General features: G+C 40.8%; 1 protein-coding gene across 3 annotated transcripts in view; it reads right to left on the reverse strand.

Moving 5' to 3' along the window:
* Positions 1-22336, reverse strand: part of LOC105842472 (uncharacterized) — a 22669-nt gene continuing 333 nt past the window's right edge. Inside the window, exons 2-12 of one of the 3 annotated variants that reach the window (XM_062673439.1) lie at positions 21619-21823; positions 20998-21118; positions 10525-10686; positions 9910-10002; positions 9656-9811; positions 8438-8605; positions 6885-7091; positions 4898-5035; positions 3713-3849; positions 2028-2134; positions 1-1423 (exon numbers count right to left, since the gene is read on the reverse strand). In XM_062673439.1, coding sequence (XP_062529423.1) covers positions 1410-1423; positions 2028-2134; positions 3713-3849; positions 4898-5035; positions 6885-7091; positions 8438-8605; positions 9656-9811; positions 9910-10002; positions 10525-10686; positions 20998-21118; positions 21619-21823 — 1508 coding nt within the window. In that variant the 3' untranslated portion in view covers positions 1-1409. Of the gene's footprint in view, positions 1424-1826; positions 2135-3712; positions 3850-4897; positions 5036-6884; positions 7092-8437; positions 8606-9655; positions 9812-9909; positions 10003-10524; positions 10687-20997; positions 21119-21618; positions 21824-22336 lie in introns of those variants that run through there. The other 2 variants (XM_021352159.3, XM_021352161.3) reach the window with 2 other exon arrangements.

The following is a 22336-nucleotide window of genomic DNA, read 5'->3' on the forward strand; positions in this document are numbered from 1 at the left end:
TACTTTTTAAAAGCTTTCATTAGTAAGCTTGTTTTTCAGTTACTCTGTTTTCTTTTACAATCTTAATAGTTTTTCTGATTACAATAGCCATGCAACAATACGAATAAACGGCTTTTCCCAAAGATTTCATTAAAATATGTAAAAAAAAACATACATTTTATATACATTTTGATTAAGCAGACCGTTACTGTAAGAAAAACTTTAAAAAGTACTGCTTGTGAAATTCGATATTTTTGACGATTAGTTCGTATCGTAGATTGGAGGAAATCGGGACCCTTTCGAAATCCAACACAAATTTTCAGCAATTGTTAGGGTAATACCAATAAAATTGAGATTAAAATGGTTCCAGAGGCTTAAATTTTTATATACGATGCGTTATTATTTGGTTTATTACAAAATATATACAAAAACTGACAAAAAACTAGCTTGACCCGATTCACCTTGGCTTCGGGGTGAATCAGGTTACGTATGGGGACATTAGAGTTTTTCGATAGGGCTGACACTATTTAGTTGTTAAGTAAGTACTTAACTTTAGGTAGCTAATTAACTTTTCAATACCTATAATGAGTTACAAAGCTTTGATGACTAAATTAAACTATTTAATATTCTTAAAGACAAAATAAAACTCATTTTCAGTTCAAGAAAATTAAATCTAACAACTCAACAAAAGTATTGTAACATCCCTGATTTGTCCCTATTCTAATTCTGGTCTCTATTTCCCCCAATCTACTGTAACTTAAATTCTCTAAAGTTAAGGATAGTTCTATTATTTTCTTGTTTAGAGAATAATTAATTCGAAATTTATATAATTGCAAGACTGCCAACCACACTACTGGAATTTATTATTTGATTATCCAGTCGCGTAAATATATTATTGAAATTGAAATAATATAATAAATAGCTACATAACGCATCAAAGAATCTAAAAAAATATTATTTCTCCTGTAATCTGTAGGTAATGTGAAGAGGAGAAAGAAACCCCTCTTAAAATCTGTGCTCCTATATCTTAGATGGCAAAGGGTATTTATTGTTCAGAATTAAATATTTTCTTCCCTGACATAGCCAAAATATTTAATGGTACATATTTAGTACTTTAGTGTACCCACGACAGATCCGTGCGAGACGCACGACTATATAGCTTAGAGTCTTACAGCCCCTTGATGTCAATTAATAAATAAATACTTACTATACTTGGGACCTTAGAACTTGTATCTCAAGGTGGGTGGCGCATTTACGTTGTGGATGTCTATGGGCTCCAGTAACCACTTAACACCAGGTGGGCTGTGAGCTCGTCCACCCATCTAAGCAATAAAAATAAAAATAAAAAATACTTAGAATTATGTGGCTGCTACAAAGTCCGTCGCCACTTCGTAAATTAAGCCGCATCGTCTACGTAGAACGATTTCAAACTATTTAGGGGAAGCTGGAAAAGAAGTGACAAAAAAAATTTATAATTAAAATGTGCCATTAACAGAAAGAGGTTCAAAGGTGAAACATGAAAAAAAAAGATACAGTCCACTGTATTCTTAGAGTAAGTACACAGCTTCATTAAACGTTTAAGTACTCTGCGATCTGCTCAATGCTGCTGCTATCTCGCTAACACTCATAAGTGACTGTTACCATCAGGCAGATCGTTAGCTCATCTACATCTACACACATAGCAATGAATAAACGAAATGAAAAATTCTGAAATGGAAGAAGGTGGTAGATCTTCCTATTGTCGTTTTCTTACAAGACTCGTGACTCACATATTTATATTGTATCCATGAACAGAGTTTTATTAATAATTTTACTGTAAAAGCATTATGAGAATCGAAGCAACTATATTATTAAGGAACTAATATATTTATTCATCTCTTTATCAGAATAGCTTTTCGGTAAATAGGTACTAGACAAAAAAAACTGGAATTAAAATAAAATAAATTAGAATAAACATTTTGACAAAAGGAAAACAATATCTAATTCCATATCAAGTTCAATTCAAATAGGAAACTGATGTGAGGGTAATTTGACAACCGAATACAGACTGCTAAAATCGCGCGCCCATAGACTATAGCGTTTGTGGATTTCTTCCCTGGGCATATTTCGCGCCAGCGCGGTTTGTGATAAATTTCTTCGATTTTTTGATGTTGTACTGGAAAAATAAACCATCTTTTTATTTTTTATTGACGTAATAGTACGATTTAAAGCTATTACATAACGGGGCATTATCTATACTAATATTATAAAGCTGAAGAATTTGTTTGTTTCAACGTGCTAATCTCAGGAACTACTGGCCTGATTTGAAAAATTCTTTCAGTGTTAGATAGTCCATTTATTGAGGAGGCTATATAACATCACGTTAAGACCAATACAAGCGGAGCACCAATAAAGAATGTTTCAAAATCGGGTTTTTTCCCTTTTGAGAGCTTCCGCTGCGTGCGCTGCAGAAACGGTTTAAGTTTCGCTAAAATAATGTATGACAGAATTGTTCCCCTTTAAAAGATCTAAAAAACAGTCCGCGACAGCATGTCTATATGTTAAGGTTGACTCACTATAACGTTTTTAGCTAACCAAATTTGTTCTAAAATAAAGCATTATTTGTGAACTATTCCACGCGGACGAATTCGCGGGCAGAAGCTAGTTAAGCATAAAAACGATTTTACTGCTGCATTATAAGTGAGAATGGCAATGTCACTTCACAACTGATATCAGAGTAATGATACGAAAGTACGATTATGAACGTATCTGGCCACAATAAATCTTCCCCTTAACCCTTAGACTGCCATGTAGGTCACCGGTGCCCTACGTGGCACACTGTAGTAATTTTGTCGATTTCTCAAATTACTTTAAATTACTTCAGTGCGCCGCGTAGGGCACCGGTAACCTATATGGCAGTCAACGTGTAAATGTTCTGCATTAAGCATGAATTTTAATTTTTCTCAACATAAAATTGTAACTTTCTAACACTCACTTTCAAAATAGTAATAATAATAATACCTAATACTCTAGACAGTAATCTCTATTTAATATAGTAGTAATTAATACAATAGTAAAAATTATATCTTCATTCTTAAGGTTAAAAGGTAAAATTATGTAAAAAGAAAATGAAGAACATCGAACAAAAATCAAACTTTTACAATTTTGAACTTGAAATATTAGTAGCGGTTAGCTTAAAAGGTTGTAAATTTCCAATCAATATTGGTCAAATTGAATGTATGTAAATGCATCCTGGATTTATGAAAACACAAGCGGCCCGCTCCGGCTCCGCTCGGGTCTTTAACAAAAATTTCAACGACATTTGACGTTGTTTTATTTTTTTCAATAAAAGAACACTTATTGCGGCATAACTATAATAGTTAAATATATGCTGTCGCGACACTTTTTGTAAATAATAATGTGTTCTACAAAGTCGTAGTACATTATTTTATTCTATCATCAATAGTTTTAGCAGGGCTCGCGATGTAAAGAATATTTTAAGTAATTTTTTTTCACCTTGAGTTACATTATTGGAGTTTTAGTAAGGATCCCTAATTTTTTTCAAAAAAGATTATAGCCTATGTCACTCGGGAATAGTGTAGCTTCCAAACAGATAAAGATTTTTTCAAATCGGTTCAGTACTTTCGGAGCCTATTCAATACAAACAAACAAACAAATCTTTGCTCTTTATAATATTAGTATAGATATAGTTTTCGAAAAAAAAAAAAACAATAACATATTATTATGTACTTACGTCAGAGAGGGATCTTTACACAAGGGAGTCTTCAATGGTACCTCAAGTTTCTTTTTCATCATTGGACAAGGAAAATGTGCATTGACTAATTCCAATATGCCTTCTTTAGTAGCATTAGATGCCTTCTTAGTTGTTTCCTGTGAAACAAGTGCAGATCTCGATTTAGGGATGGCGGAAAACTTGTTATGAATGTGTATTGTATGAAAGATATGTGGAACTGATGAGGACGACGACAAATTAATGCCAATTCCATTCCGTAATGTTATAGAATAATGTTGACTTTAATTTTTCTTGAAATAAGGGTTTCCAAATAGGGTAGTAACTATGTTCGGAAATGACTCTGGTTATCAATATTTAACCCTTCGGGCGCGAAGCGTCGATAGATCGACTCTCTATTAATGCGTAGTAATAAGTGCGGAATGTCGGAATACCGACTACCGCAATGTTTGAATAAATGTAAGTGGTATCGACCTGTAGGGACGTTTCTCAGCGCGCGCATGTGTAAATAGTTTTTAATAAGCTAATAACATTTATAAATAAACATTTTTTTTTTTTGGCTGTGAACATAGTAATAATAAACAATAATAATAATAAACATTTATTCCAAACACAAATTAAGTACAAAAAATAAATAAAAAAGATAACAAAAATAACGAGGCTTGGAAATGGTTACCGGCTCAGCAATGCCTAACAGTATCGAGACAATCGGTACTGCGGCGCTGATCTTCCGCCGGCACCTACGGAGTGACGCGCACACCAGCATCAGACCGACCAATACACATAGCAATGATTTTTTATTTTTTTTCACGTTAACCTTATTATAAGGAATTTTTATCTTTCAAAATTTGAATTTGCAATTTCTGCAAATTCTTTGAATATAAGTACAACACTAAAAGAGTTAAATGCAGCCGCGGTATTCAACTGTTGTTGTACAAGAAATATGATCAGATACTCCTATTGCGACTACGAGCCCACTATTCTATGTTCCAATTTTTTAATTATGAATTGCTGACATTTTTCAATAAACTTCTAATATGTGTAAAGTGCAAAATGAAACAACTCCCTACTTAATTTGCTCACAATTGAAAATCTCTAAGCACCGAATTACGATTGCTAAAATAATAATAAAGTATGAGCCATAATTTTTTTTAGTGCAATAAAGAAATTTTATTAATAACGTAATACTTTCTCTCCAGTTTTGAATTTATCTCTCGAATCACGCGTTATAGTTTTGCACCACTTCCAAATGTTTTCATCGGCAGCACCCCGACGATTCAATCTTTCCGTTAGCTCCGCCATATTCCGAATGGGAGTTTGTCGAATCTGTGCACAAAGTATTTTATTGTATGACAAAAAATACGAATTTTAGACAGTTAAATGTTTCAGTGCGTTTTCCATATTTTGTATGTTTCAAATGTGTAAGTTAATAAAAGAAACTAGATGATGACCTGACTAGGTTTTTTTTTGATAACGCCATCTTGGTTAGATGCCATCAATTAAGAAAAATAGTCTTATTATTCGCCAATAGATGTCGGGAAGAGTTGATTATTGAAAACACGAATAAAACAACATTTTCTGAAAATAAATCGTAGCTAGATTGATGTATCGCCTCCGAAATCCCCTGTATACTAAATTTTATGAAAATCGTTGGAGCCGTTTCCGAGATTCAGATTATATATATATATATTAATATACAAGAATTGCTCGTTTAAAGGTATAAGATAAGATAAGATAATTAGATACCAATATTATAAAAACGAAAAAGAGTTGTTTTGTTACGTTTTTACTTCTTAGATATTCAATTTATTTGCCTATACGTTGTCAAGAGAAGCTACAGAAAATAATAACTTTCTTAAAAATAAAACACTTTTTGTGCATTAACAATAACATAATTTAAATTTAGAATTAGCATAAAATTAATGTACCACTTTCGTTAGGTTTTAAAATTTAGCATTAATTTCTTTATTAAGCTTTGCGCTATATTCGTTTATTTATTTATATTAATTTCTATATTTATTATTATTAAATATCGCTTTATTTATTTCTGTTTTAAATATGTATTCTTCGTCTTTCATAGTAAGCGTTATTCTATTCTAATTGATAATACTTTATTTCCTCATCAGTCTAGTGATTCGTGACTCGTTAGTTCATTCAGTATCTTTGTTCAAGATACTTTTGGAATAGATATTTTTGGAACCTCTGGGTCTGCGGAGGGACTTCGATTCCCTCTGTATTCTGTACCGTATGTTCCATGGGGAGTGCTCTGAGGAACTGTTCGAGATGATACCGACATCTCGCTTTTACCATTGCACCGCCCGCCACCGGAGTAGAGTTCATCCATACTACCTGGAGCCACTACGTTCATCCACAGTGCGTTTCCAGAGATCTTTTTTGCCACGTACCATCCGGCTATGGAATGAGCTCCCCTCTACGGTGTTTCCCGAGCGCTATGACATGTCCTTCTTCAAACGAGGCTTGTGGAGAGTATTAAACGGTAGGCAGCGACTTGGCTCTGCCCCTGGCATTGCTGACGTCCATGAGTGACGGTAACCACTCACCATCAGGTGGGCCGTATGCTCGTCTGCCTATACGGCAATAAAAAAAAAAAACATTTGATATTCGGAGGCTGTAAATTTAATGTCATCGTGTCACTGTCACTGGTTTATGTTTGTTTCCGTTAAATGCTTACGGATGCGTCACAAGGTAGCCTCTTTGCTATATAATATTATCAATCAAGAGAATATTTTGAAAGTAATTTTATTTGGGCTCAAAACTAAATTTGCTTCTTTACTACTTTAACTAAAATATATATTGTAGTCGTAGATCTTTTCTATCTATTCCATGTATACAGTATACCCGCTTTTAAGCGCTCAAACCAAATCCCAAGCACGTCGGAACGTGAAAACCCATCGTTTGATTAAACCTCAATGGCATTCGAATAAGGATTCGTTAATGAAATCCTTCAAATCGAGTATAAATCGTTTCCTTGCGACAGTGCCATGACCCCATACCCCGTTACCAACGGTTTAGACAGAGCATTAATATGCTATAATATGCATGCTTCTACTATACACGCTTTTATAAGTAACAGAAAACACTATAATCGCGAAGTTTCTCCAGCGCTAGAAATAAACAAATTTGAGAGTTAAACAATTAAAAAACACATACTCACCGCAGCCGGTTTCAATTTCTTACTCAAGAAATGTCGCAAAGAATAAACTCCTGCAGATTTCTCACTGGCCTTCACACTTGGCTGTGACTGAAGTAGCTTGAACTTAGCCGACTGAGCTAAACTAGTTGCACCCAAGGAACTGCGCGCAGCCGGCTCCTTAACAACCTCCAAGACCTCCAAGCTTGTGTCGTGACGTAACATTAAATCCTGGTAACATATTGTTACGCCGGTAAGAGTAACGCCATTTATCGCCGAATAGTCGAACGAATATCCAAGCACCTAGAACGCTCGAGAAGTACAACGCCATCTATTGTCAGATAGCGGAAACTACTACTAGAAATGTGTGGAATATTCTCGATAATTCTAGGGATGAGGTATCGGCTATAAAAGCATTGTAGAGATGGCACGCAGTCAACACGTCATTTCGGATCCTCCCGATCCACTAACGGTGCTTTTAGGTACTTCAAGCACCGGTCACCGTTCTCGTCGAACCCGTCGCTTGCGACGAAGGGCTCGACGAGTAAACTAACTCTCAGACACAGCCCACTGAGTTTCTCGCCGGATCTTCTCAGTGGGTCGCGTTTCCGATCCGGTGGTAGATTCTGTGAAGCACGACTCTTGCTAGGGTTCGTGTTAGCAACATCGTCAGGTTTGAGCCCCGTGAGCTCACCTACTAAAGTTAGGGTTACGCTGACATAGCCTCTCAAGGCTATCAGCTTAGGTAGGAAAAAAAAAAAAAAAAAAAATAACACGCAGTCAGTCAGCAATCGGAACTACTCGAAGCGAAACAGCGAACAGATCACCTGAAACGAAGCGGAAAAAGCTAATTGAGAGTTTTAAACTGTTTGTTGTGTGTTTTAAGTGTTCTAAGTGTTGAATACAGTTTTTTAGTTGTACTTTGGTGGAATTTTATTTATCCCGAACCCCAGCGCGCAACAATATTAAAAGAAACACATCCCAAAGACTAGCTACGTTGAAGATCTGAAATACACATAGGTATAGAACGCTTAGAGACCCATTATTATGCATTAATTTCGGAAGCGACTTACATTAATCCTTTGCGACGTCTAGGTCTAGGTGAAAGGATCTTAAAGATAATAATTTTAGTCTACGGGTGTGAAGATGTGCTTTCAAAAAGAACACTTTGTACTTTTAGTCGTATTCAAAAAAGATTCTATATAGTTTAGGCTATGTATTTTTTTTATAATCACCATATTCTTTTTAAATTTAAACCGTATTCACATTCCTGTTGCTAATTAAAATCGACGAATTTCACTCTTGAAGTGGGTTTTCTTTACTTTACTAACTTTTTTATGACTTTAAAAAGCACATTAATCATTTCATACATTCGTTAATAGTTTTAAATACTAATTGTACGTACCGTAAGCCTAACACGACATTCATTCCGTGTTCAATTTGTGTGTTTACTCAGTATTGTGTTGTGTTGTGCTTACTCAGTGTTGTGTTGTTTTGTGTTTACTCTGTGTTGTGTTGTATTGAATCAGTTAAGTTCATATACAGAAGTTAGCATATAAGCAAGCCTATGAACGTACACGCATTTTCGCAAGATCCATATCAATCTTAACTCTGGCAGCAAGTTCAGCGCGCAGTTCGTCAACGAGATACGCCCAATACTTGTTGACACGTGCGTAGTCATTCAGTTGATTCCGAGGTAGATAACAAAAGATCCTCTTCGCTATAGCTGATGGTAACAATTGTACCTTGAAACCAGGAAATTTACGCAGTCTGTATATGAGCCATTTCCGAACCCAAAATGAAAATCACCTACTTTCTTACCTGACATAAACAATATATATTTATATACTTTTTTTTTATTGCCCTCGTAGGCAGACGATCATACGGCCCACCTGATGGTGAGTGGTTACCGTCGCCCATGGACTTCAGCAATGCCAACATACATATACATATAGTTCACAAACGTTTCCCATTTGTCAAGCGAATTGTATTGTTTTTTGTTTGATACCTCTTTTCAGAATGTAGTTCATAAGATGAATTTAAATCTGATTTGATTGTGGCCAAATTTCGACCAATCGGTAAAGACTATATTAAACAGGCAAGCTTAAATATATGTAACAAATCTTTTAGAAAGTTAATGCTTTTTGAAATCATTAGGGAAGGTAGCTGGTAAATGCACATTACGTGCAATGTAAATAGGTCCCAAAGATCCCAGAATTACGTTATTATAACAAACTTGAAATTTTAAGGCGGGATGATGATGATTTATGCGTTACCATATAGGCACCGGTAACCACTTAACACCAGGTGGGCCGTGGCCTCATCCAGACACCTAAGCAATAAAAATAGAAGAAAAGTTTATTTCCAACACGATAACATTTAAATCTCAGCCTATATATTTGCAACAAGCATGAATTAAGTTGCTAAAAAATATAATAGATCTACATTTACATAAAAATGAATTATTGTTCGTTAGTCTCGCTAAAACTCGAGAACGGCTACCGACCGATTTGGCTAATTTTGGTCTTGAATTATTCGTGGAAGACCAGAGAAAGTTTAAAAGGTGAAAAATAAAAAAAATGCTCGGAATTATATAAAAACAAACAATTTTGTTGTTCCTTTAATGTGTCCCCCGTCGGACGGATTCCTTTTGTTTGTTTTAAGTTTATTTTATACAAAAGTTTAGGTCTTTTATTTATCGATTGAGGCACAACGAAGTCTGCCGGGTCGGCTAGTTTAAAATAAAATTAAAAATACTTCTTGTGCTACTTCGTTGCATTTAAAAGTAAACCTACAAAGTCAACCGTTTCAATCGTTTCCGGTTTAGATCTGTTCACTTTCCAAATTTTCCTCGCGGTACCGTCTTTCAAACTTATCTCCAATTCTTCTAATTTCAAGTTTTCTCGCATTGATTTCAGTGTAGCATTCCACGCTGCCAAGTTCTCTTCTAGCTAAATCGAATGAGAAAGTTAGCAGTTACAGTTACAGCCATAAAAATGAGAATTTCGACTAAAGATATACGGCAAACGACACTGGAAATCATTATTACTTCTTTTTCAATCGGATTTGTGTTCACATTTTGGCTTTTATCCGGCGCTGGTGTTCCCGCCACACGCGACGCCGGTGACTGCTCTTTTTTGTCCTAAAACAAATAAGTTAAGTGATTTAAAAAAGAAAACTCCTTTAATATTTTCAGTTTTGTACTTAATCACGATCTCTCAAAGTTTTCGTGCTCATGGGATACTGTTATTTCAAAATAATCACCTCTCGATTACTGAATTTGCAAAACATTAACATATTATTACTATACTTAAAAGCAGTGTTAGTAAAACATATAAACAGCAAGATAATTCTGTAAAAGAAAAAAAAAACATAAACACGGAAACGACTAAAGCAAATTGGGTCAATTTAAAAAAATAATTGACTTTCTATTCGCATTACTAAACAGCAATTTGCAATTATTTTTTTTATAATTTAAAGATTACTGGTGGCACGGAGGCCTTTCCAGTTTCACCAGGACAGGTGGGCGAGCAAGTTCTCAGCCAGGAGGGCAATTTTCAATAATATATGCCGTGCGAGTTTTGATATACTTTTCCATTGGACAAAGGACAGAACAATGATTGCCTTTTATGATTGCTATAAAATACACGAACCATAAAAATACCTTTTCCACATTAGGACTTTTAATAAGAACACATTCCTCCAAATCTTTTAACTTCTGATGCTGATAAATATCGTACAAGGTTTGAGCTCTTCGTAATACTGTCCACATGATTGGCCCGCCAGATGCAATCAGTAGTTCCATTAAAACGATTGCCTGCGCCTCCTGAACACAGATTTACTACTTAGATACTATTTAGATACTAATAGACTAGTCAATAATTTTGTTAATATCGACTGACTCGGTGGTGCAGAATTTAAGGCCTGTCACGCGCGCCCCCGATGTGTTAAGTGTTTGGGCGATCACGCCACGGCCCTCTGCGCTCGCGACCAAAAAACCGCGACGGAACCGCCTAGCTGCGTCCTGTGTCAAACACAGGGTCACCCCGCAAATTACCGCGGATGCCCCCGAGCCCCGAAAATAAATCGCCGCGTCGCCCGCCAAAACCGCCTCCGAGCTTCCGGCCCAGACATCAAAGCCTCGGCACCCTCTGTGTCGCAGGCTAAGCCAGCGTTCGTTCCGGCGCCGGTGCCCAGTGTCTCGGCCTGGGCGAAACCGCTGCCGTATATGAACACGGCTACAATTCCCTCCTCCGCGATTCGTCCCGCCCCCGCGACTCGTCCCACCCACGCGACTCGTCCCGCCCCCGCGACTCGTCCCTCTCCCGCGACTTGCCCTCCGACCGCGTCCGAAAATCTCGCTTTAGCGATCGACTTCTTTCAGTCGATCAACTTTGAGCGCGTTAACGCTTTGGGCGACGCCATTCGCGCTGCCTCCACTGCACAACACTTTATCGCCGTTGTGCAAGAATACGCCGACGTATACGCGTCATTAAATACGTACGTCCTCCCCTCACTCCGCCGGTAATCAATGGCGTATATAAGTAGAGTAAAGCCCCTATCCGTAACGATAGGATTTTTTAACGCTTACGGTCTCGCAAATCAACGTAATCAGGTTTCTGACTTTTTGCGTGACCACCAAATTGATATCTTTTTAGTGCAGGAGACCCTACTTAAGCCCGCGCGCCGTGACCCTAAAATCGCGAACTATAACATGGTCAGGAACGACAGGCTCTCTGCTCGTGGTGGTGGTACCGTCATTTACTATAGAAGAGCCCTGCATTGCGTCCCGCTCGATCCTCCCGCGCTCGCTAATATCGAAGCATCAGTGTGCCGAATCTCACTGACGGGACACGCGCCGATCGTTATCGCGTCCGTTTATCTTCCACCGGATAAGATCGTTCTAAGCAGTGATATCGAGGCGCTGCTCAGCATGGGGAGCTCTGTCATTCTGGCGGGTGACCTAAATTGTAAACACATCAGGTGGAACTCACACACCACAACCCCGAATGGCAGGCGGCTTGACGCGCTAGTCGATGATCTCGCCTTCGATATCGTCGCTCCGCTAACCCCGACTCACTACCCGCTAAATATCGCACATCGACCGGATATACTCGACATAGCGTTATTAAAAAACGTAACTCTGCGCTTACACTCGATCGAAGTCGTTTCAGAGTTAGATTCAGACCACCGTCCCGTCGTTATGAAGCTCGGTCGCGCTCCCGATTCCGTTCCCGTCACGAGGACTGTGGTGGATTGGCACACGCTGGGCGTCAGCCTGGCTGAATCTGATCCACCATCGCTCCCGTTTAGCCCGGACTCTACCCCGTCTCCTCAGGATACCGCTGAAGCCATAGACATCTTAACGTCACACATCACCTCGACATTAGATAGGTCATCGAAACAAGTTTTAGCGGAGGACTTCCTTCACCGCTTCAAATTGTCCGACGATATTAGGGAGCTCCTAAGAGCTAAGAACGCCTCAATACGCGCCTACGACAGGTATCCTACCGCGGAAAATCGTATTCGAATGCGTGCCCTACAACGCGACGTAAAGTCTCGCATCGCCGAAGTCCGAGATGCCAGATGGTCTGATTTCTTAGAAGGACTCGCGCCCTCCCAAAGGTCTTACTACCGCTTAGCTCGTACTCTCAAATCGGATACGGTAGTAACTATGCCCCCCCTCGTAGGCCCCTCAGGCCGACTCGCGGCGTTCGATGATGATGAAAAAGCAGAGCTGCTGGCCGATACATTGCAAACCCAGTGTACGCCCAGCACTCAATCCGTGGACCCTGTTCATGTAGAATTAGTAGACAGTGAGGTAGAACGCAGAGCCTCCTTGCCACCCTCGGATGCGTTACCACCCGTCACCCCGATGGAAGTTAAAGACTTGATCAAAGACCTACGTCCTCGCAAGGCTCCCGGTTCCGACGGTATATCCAACCGCGTTATTAAACTTCTACCCGTCCAACTCATCGTGATGTTGGCATCTATTTTCAATGCCGCTATGGCGAACTGTATCTTTCCCGCGGTGTGGAAAGAAGCGGACGTTATCGGCATACATAAACCCGGTAAACCAAAAAATCATCCGACGAGCTACCGCCCGATCAGCCTCCTCATGTCTCTAGGCAAACTGTATGAGCGTCTGCTCTACAAACGCCTCAGAGACTTCGTCTCATCCAAGGGCATTCTCATCGATGAACAATTCGGATTCCGTACAAATCACTCATGCGTTCAACAGGTGCACCGCCTCACGGAGCACATTCTTGTGGGGCTTAATCGACCAAAACCGTTATACACGGGAGCTCTCTTCTTCGACGTCGCAAAAGCGTTCGACAAAGTCTGGCACAACGGTTTGATTTTCAAACTATTCAACATGGGCGTGCCGGATAGTCTCGTGCTCATCATACGGGACTTCTTGTCGAACCGCTCTTTTCGATATCGAGTCGAGGGAACCCGCTCCTCCCCACGACCTCTCACAGCTGGAGTCCCGCAAGGCTCTGTCCTCTCACCCCTCCTATTTAGTTTATTCGTTAACGATATTCCCCGGTCGCCGCCGACCCATTTAGCTTTATTCGCCGACGACACGACTGTTTACTATTCCAGTAGAAACAAGTCCCTAATCGCGAAGAAGCTTCAGAGCGCAGCCCTAGCCCTAGGACAGTGGTTCCGAAAATGGCGCATAGACATCAACCCAGCGAAAAGTACTGCGGTGCTATTTCAGAGGGGAAGCTCCACACGGATTTCCTCCCGTATTAGGAGGAGGAATCTCACACCCCCGATTACTCTCTTTAGTCAATCCATACCCTGGGCCAGGAAGGTCAAGTACCTGGGCGTTACCCTGGATGCATCGATGACATTCCGCCCGCATATAAAATCAGTCCGTGACCGTGCCGCGTTTATTCTCGGTAGACTCTACCCCATGATCTGTAAGCGGAGTAAAATGTCCCTTCGGAACAAGGTGACACTTTACAAAACTTGCATAAGGCCCGTCATGACTTACGCGAGTGTGGTGTTCGCTCACGCGGCCCGCACACACATAGACACCCTTCAATCTCTACAATCCCGCTTTTGCAGGTTAGCCGTCGGAGCTCCGTGGTTCGTGAGGAACGTTGATCTACACGACGACCTGGGCCTCGAATCTATACAGAAATACATGAAGTCAGCGTCGGAACGGTACTTCGATAAGGCTATGCGTCATGATAATCGCCTTATCGTAGCCGCCGCTGACTACTCCCCGAATCCTGATCATGCAGGAGCCAGTCACCGTCGACGCCCTAGACATGTCCTTACGGATCCATCAGATCCAATAACCTTTGCATTAGACGCCTTCAGCTCTAACACTAGGAGCAGGCTTAGGGACCTCGGTAACCGTACTCGTCGAACTCGACAAAGAGTTCGCCGTGCAACCTAACCCATGAATCAGCTCGCTGAGTTTCTCGCCGGATCTTCTCAGCGGGTCGCGATTCCGATCCGGTAGTAGATTCATTCGCGAAGCAGCTACTCTTGAGTTGTTAGGTCTCCTTCGGAGGCGCTCGGGTAGCTGTTAGCAAATCCCACCCCTCCTGGCTGAGCCTTTGCTCGCCCACCTGTCCTGGTGAAACTGGAAAGGCCTCCGGGCCACCAGTAATGCTTCAATCATAAAAAAAAAAAAAAAAAAAAAAAAAAAAGAATTTAAGGCCCCTAGCAGTTACACCGGGGGTAGTAAATTTGATTCCCACATCGGGCCAACATTCGTGTGATGACCAGGTTAGTTTGCTCTTTGTCTGGGCACTTATTACCTATATATGGTGGTGGTAGGACCTCTTGTGAGTCCGCGCGGGTAGGTACCACCATCCCGCCTGTTTCTGCCATGAAGCAGTAATGCGTTTCGGTTTGAAGGGTGGAGCAGCCGTTGTAACTATACTGAGACCTTAGAAGTTATATCTCAAGGTGGGTGGCGAATTTACATTGTAGATGCTTATGGGTTCCAGTAACCACTTGACAACCAAGTGGGCTGTGAACTCGTCCACCCATCTAAGCAATAAATAAAATCAATACCTTTTTTATAAGTTTATAAGTATGTATATCAATCTCTAGTACCCATAATACAGGGAATCGCAATTTGGGGTCGGGTGACCGTGCGTGATTGGTCCCACTTATTATTATTAAATTCGAATGCTCCATTTTCTACGGAACGATAACTTTGCCCGCTACTCCAGTTTATTAAATATAATTTTTCTAAGCAAATACGTAGCTTTATTGCACAGATGGGCGGGTAATAAAGACATCACAAATCCACCTTAAGACGTGAGGTTAAAGTCTCATTGTATTGTATAACGGTTGACCCCCCCCAGAACGTTATTGCTCTATAAATAGGCAGGATGGTGGTCCCCATATGTAAATTAAAAGCCCATGAATTGAAGTTAAATTGAATGAGAGACGAACTAGCAGTGTATCCCTCCTGTCTTGTATTTTTCATTTACTAACACACTATATACTCGTGGTCAAACTCAAAAGTATGACGTCACACGTGAAACACGAAGACAATAACACATATAAAATATTAAAATTTATTTTCTAAAACGTCATAATCTTGATTTATTATGTATATGTAAGTATATTGGGATATAAATTATATAGTGATTTCATATTATATTTAACGGTATATATATCTATTTATTGTATGTATGTATTTTCTTTAATAATGTATTTTTAATAGTACACCGCAATATGCTGTATGTTTATCTGTCCAGAATTTCTGATAGTTAAAAGGTTTTCTGGAAGAAATCGTTTTAGCGATAAGACCGCCTATTGTACAAAAGTATTTGCTTGGTGATTGTTTTCTAATGTTAATTGTGTTTTGGTGTGCAATAAAGTATGTTCTCTCTCTCTCACACACAATTGCAATATAATATATGTCGGCGCAAATATGACTATTTACCTACTGATCATCAACTAATTACTCTGTGATAAGAAATTGATGTTAAACGGTCCCTTTTATTGTAATTTCAATACTTTAAAATCTTGTAAACACGCTCACGTGTTTAATACTTGTAAACACGCTGACGTGTACGAAGTCCTATAAATACGGCCGTGCTGTCTAGCGTTTATTCATTCGTGTCCGAGCCGTTGTACTGTACGGATCTCTCTGTAAAGTTGTTACGCTTCTCGTGCAATATACGCAGTTCTCGTGAAGTTTTCTTTTAGTAACCCAAATATGAGTCACCATCAAGAAAGTAATAACCGTGACGTCACTAGTGCTGACGTCACACTTTTTAAAAACATTGCTTTTGTATCTACTCCGTCATCAGAAGTGGGATCACATGCCGCCTCCGCTCAGCAACAACCTGAAGCTACATTACAAACAGAACCACACCATGGATTAAATACTACAGGCAATACTGGGAGTCACTTGGAACAGGAACAGGAACAGCCACAATCAGCATTGCTTAACGCACCGATGAGCAGCGTACCGCCACAATTCATCATGCAGATGATGCATGTGATGCAGCAAATGTCGGAACGCTTAAATACACCAGCAGAAACTAAGATACGTATTAATGATATTTACCTACCAACATTTGATCCCGATACTAATGTGGGAGTACGTGAGTGGTGTCAACATATCGACAAAGCCATCGAGACTTATCGACTAAACGACTTTGACATACGTATGAAAGTTGGCAGCCTCCTAAAAGGAAGAGCGGAAATGTGGGTTGACAATTGGATGGTCACTGCAGCTTCGTGGGCTGAGCTGCGCAACAATCTTATCACGACATTCGAGCCAGAAAACCGCTATTCTCGAGACATAGCTCGATTTAGAGAACATGAGTACGACTCGACAAAAGACATTGCGGAGTTCCTGTCACGCGCTTGGATCTTGTGGCGAAGAATCACCAAGGACAAGCTGGGAGACGAACACGCCGTAGAGGCAGTGATTGGATGCATAAATGACGAGCGTTTGCGTATTGAACTACTGAATACCAGGGCAACAACTGTTCCTGAGCTCATCTCAATAGCAACATCCACACGGAAGAAACGTAGTCATCCAAGCTCCAGTTCCACTACATATAATAAACGTCCTCGCTTTTCGGACCATACACCATCTACATCAAGCTGCCGTATTTGTAAAAAGACGAACCACAACACTAACGACTGTAGATTCAAGCCTTCTGAAACTAAACCTGAAGCTAAGAACAATGTGGATTCGAAAACAACAACTGTACCTACCTGTACCTACTGTAAGAAACCAGGCCACACTTACGAAACTTGCTTCAAACGCGAACGTTCACTGACTTCAAACGTGAACGCGTAACGGGTCATAAACTGGCTTAAAGTTAAACAGAGACGGGACGATGAACCACGATCAATAATAGACAGCCTCAGTAATAATAACTCAATAGAAGATTGTGTTTTGGAGGACAATATCCTAAAGAAGAAGCTCAATGACCTTCGGTCAACAGCTCAGTATAGTCGTTCCCAAGTCCTTTCAATGGAGCATTATTAACTCTTTTCATAATACCCCGGCTGGGAAAATCCGACTTATTGGTTCAACAAAATGAGTTCTACTGTTCAAACATTTGTGGATAACTGTGTCATATGCCGATCATCCTAAGGAAGATCCAGGGCCATTCAAGCCCAATTACACCCGATACAAAAACCGACGGCTGCCTTCCAAGTTATTCATATGGACATAGCAGGGAAGCTGGGTACTCCAGATGATCAGCATACATTAGCGGCTCTAAAACGTGCTGTGCATCTATTTGGTGCACCGGTTCAAATAATAGTCGATGGAGGAAGAGAGTTCTTTGGCGAATTCAAGGAGTACTACGTCAATATTGGAATAAATATCCATGCTATCGCTCCAGAGTTGGAAGGGTCATTGCAACCCTCAAATACATGAAGTCTATAGAATACTGGAAAATGACCGTTATTTGATATCGGTCGAGGACAACCCCGCAAGGTCGCCCAAGATCAGCTACGCCGTGCTCCACAACCTGGTGATCAGTTGACCGTATCGGCGGGAAACTAGTCACTTACTCAGATCCTACTCCAGAACCAACCGAGCCCATTCCATCAACCTCACGTGAAGAACTACAAACACAACCAAATTACGACCTACAGGGTGAAGATGACACATCAGAATAAATCAAGTGGGATCACATGCCGCCTCCGCTCAGCAACATGGAGACCATTTAACCATATCGGCGGAAGAAGACTACCCCCCAGCAACAGCCGATGAGCCTATACATCTACTTCACAAATCAGCATGGTCGAGCAACAAAATCAACACTCAAAGATAAGTTTTTATTTTTGATTACTAAAATTCCACCACATAAGTACCACAGTGTACGCCCACTGCATAAGTACCACAGTGTACGCCCACTGCATAAGTACCACAGTGTACGCCCACTGCATAAGTACCACAGTGTACGCCCACTGCATAAGTACCACAGTGTACGCCCACTGCATAAGTACCACAGTGTACGCCCACTGCATAAGTACCACAGTGTACGCCCACTGCATAAGTACCACAGTGTACGCCCACTGCATAAGTACCACAGTGTACGCCCACTGCATAAGTACCACAGTGTACGCCCACTGCATAAGTACCACAGTGTACGCCCACTGCATAAGTACCACAGTGTACGCCCACTGCATAAGTACCACAGTGTACGCCCACTGCATAAGTACCACAGTGTACGCCCACTGCATAAGTACCACAGTGTACGCCCACTGCATAAGTACCACAGTGTACGCCCACTGCATAAGTACCACAGTGTACGCCCACTGCATAAGTACCACAGTGTACGCCCACTGCATAAGTACCACAGTGTACGCCCACTGCATAAGTACCACAGTGTACGCCCACTGCATAAGTACCACAGTGTACGCCCACTGCATAAGTACCACAGTGTACGCCCACTGCATAAGTACCACAGTGTACGCCCACTGCATAAGTACCACAGTGTACGCCCACTGCATAAGTACCACAGTGTACGCCCACTGCATAAGTACCACAGTGTACGCCCACTGCATAAGTACCAGTGTACGCCACAACATCACACTACACAACATCCTTATCCGAACACCTTAAATAAATCTACGAGAACCGCCGAGAACTCTACGAGAACCGCCGAGAACTCTACGAGAACCGCCGAGAACTCTACGAGAACCGCCGAGAACTCTACGAGAACCGCCGAGAACTCTACGAGAACCGCCGAGAACTCTACGAGAACCGCCGAGAACTCTACGAGAACCGCCGAGAACTCTACGAGAACCGCCGAGAACTCTACGAGAACCGCCGAGAACTCTACGAGAACCGCCGAGAACTCTACGAGAACCGCCGAGAACTCTACGAGAACCGCCGAGAACTCTACGAGAACCGCCGAGAACTCTACGAGAACCGCCGAGAACTCTACGAGAACCGCCGAGAACTCTACGAGAACCGCCGAGAACTCTACGAGAACCGCCGAGAACTCTACGAGAACCGCCGAGAACTCTACGAGAACCGCCGAGAACTCTACGAGAACCGCCGAGAACTCTACGAGAACCGCCGAGAACTCTACGAGAACCGCCGAGAACTCTACGAGAACCGCCGAGAACTCTACGAGAACCGCCGAGAACTCTACGAGAACCGCCGAGAACTCTACGAGAACCGCCGAGAACTCTACGAGAACCGCCGAGAACTCTACGAGAACCGCCGAGAACTCTACGAGAACCGCCGAGAACTCTACGAGAACCGCCGAGAACTCTACGAGAACCGCCGAGAACTCTACGAGAACCGCCGAGAACTCTACGAGAACCGCCGAGAACTCTACGAGAACCGCCGAGAACTCTACGAGAACCGCCGAGAACTCTACGAGAACCGCCGAGAACCCTGCGATACCCTCCGAGAACCCTGCGATACCCTCCGAGAACCCTGCGATACCCTCCGAGAACCCTGCGATACCCTCCGAGAACCCTACAATACCCTCCGAGAACCCTACAATCAAATCGCATTAATAAGTCTCAAACCTACATAGTTACAAGTAACGCAAGTATAACAGATGCGCTACTCAGAGAAACTTTTTATTCCTGCAGGTCAATGAGAATCAAAGAAAAACCTACGAGAATCAACGAGGCCGGTGCAGAGCACGCACCGCCTGTCAGTATGGCCGTGTCGGCGCAAATATGACTATTTACCTACTGATCATCAACTAATTACTCTGTGATAAGAAATTGATGTTAAACGGTCCCTTTTATTGTAATTTCAATACTTTAAAATCTTGTAAACACGCTGACGTGTACGAAGTCCTATAAATACGGCCGTGCTGTCTAGCGTTTATTCATTCGTGTCCGAGCCGTTGTACTGTACGGATCTCTCTGTAAAGTTGTTACGCTTCTCGTGCAATATACGCAGTTCTCGTGAAGTTTTCTTTTAGTAACCCAAATATGAGTCACCATCAAGAAAGTAATAACCGTGACGTCACTAGTGCTGACGTCACACTTTTTAAAAACATTGCTTTTGTATCTACTCCGTCATATATATACTAATACTATAAAGCTGAAGAGTTTGTTTGTTTGAACGCGCTAATCTCAGGAACTACTAGTCCGATTTGAAAAATTATTTCAGTGTTAAATAGCCCATTTATTGAGGAAGGCTATAGGCCATATAACATCACGGTAATACCGATACAAGTGGAGCACCAATAAAGAATGTTTCAAAATATTTTCACTTTCTACGTTAGTGAAGTCGTGGGTAAAATTTAGCGTTATGCCAAAGTAACTATTCCACGCGGACGGAGTCGCGGGGAAAAGCTACTTTGTATAGAAATCGCTTCACACTAGTTACGCTTTTTTTTTAAAATTATATTTACCTTTTCAGAGGATTCCGATGCCGCTTAGCGCCATAGGCACGTGCAGAGTTTCGAGTTTCGGTCAAGTTGCCAAAAAAGAGGCGACAATTTACAAAAGCTGCTCCCCCGAAGCGGAAGTTTAATGCTAGTCAGAGCTGATACGATCTACCCTCAATACCTCAGTCCACGATGCCATACACGCAGCCGAGAATATACTGAGCTGTCCAAATATAGTCCAAGATAAAGTGATCTAGAGTCCACGACCTTGCCGTTGAGGATTATCGATGCAAGCAGAGACCTTACTTACCTTTACTTACCTTTTCCAAAGAAAGAAACCAAACTCGATTGTTCTTCATTGCTTGTGCGAGCGTGGACACCGGGATTGCTGTTCTGTTGTGGTCCATTGGAACTTGGTCATAGCAGCTCAATACATTTTTCCTGTCATAAATAAATAGTACAATAATACACCGTATTATATTTTCTGATTAATTGACCATGTACGAGAGAACCTTGAACAGAGTTAGAAGAAATATGTTGTACAAAGGCTTAATACAATCGGATAAATAACTTTCCTAAGCTATTGTATGTTGTTTTTATTATTTTAATAAGATAAAGAACAAAAATAAATAAAGATTCGGTAAAAAGGGATAAAACATATTCGTATTTTTCTAACCAGATTTTTTAAATTTCTTTATTCCTTATTATGAAAATGACAGATTTCTATACATTTTTTTTTTCCATTATTTAACTCCATTACCGACGAATGTTCCAAAAACTCTTACCAACATCAAAAAACGTATCAACTGCAGAGTTTTTAAGTTGATAGCTCCAACGGCTAAGGCGTCGCAGTTAAAAAAGAATTATTTTCAAGAAAACTCATCTTAATACCAACATACAAATAACCATTGCACAAGGCATTAATCAAAGAGATCGCTTACTCGCTGATCGACATAACAGAATCCTTCGTTCTACAGTTCCATATCGATTTCAAAAGCAGAGACAATGTCCAAGCGCTTCTGACATCTTCGAGCAAAGCCAGCACGTAACGTTTCTTGCTGGTCCACGATAATCTTTCAAACCAATTCTTAGTAATCAGAAGATTTCTACTAAAGCGCAGGGCTTCTTCTGAAGCGTCCGCGTTTTCTGAATTACGAAAAAACATAATTCCATAAGATAGGGTTAGGGTCCTATAGTTTTTTAATAGTGTTAGTAGGGTACAGCAACTGACCTACTTTGAAATGATTACATAATAATATGGATAGTATAACAATATAAAATAAAATCGTGTAATAAAAATCAAACCCGCAAAATTATAATTTGCGTAATTACTGGTGGTAGGACCCCAAGTGAGTCCGCACGGGTAGGTACCACCACCCCGCCTATTTCTGCCGTGACGCAGTAATGCGTTTCGGTTTGAAGGGTGGGGCAGCCGTTGTAACTATACTAAGACCTTAGAACTTATATCTCAAGGTGGGTGGCACATTTGCGTTGTAAATGTTTATGGGCTCCAGTAACCACTGGACACCAGGTGGGCTGTCAGCTTATCCACCCATCTAAGCAATAAAAAAAAAATCGTATGTTCATAATTTGTATGTTCTTACTTTTGTTATAGGAAATATATTGTTAGAATGCCTCTGTCGCAGACGCTATAGCTGT

This window comes from Bombyx mori, chromosome 17 (assembly GCF_030269925.1).
Source record: "Bombyx mori chromosome 17, ASM3026992v2".
NCBI lineage: Eukaryota > Metazoa > Arthropoda > Insecta > Lepidoptera > Bombycidae > Bombyx > Bombyx mori.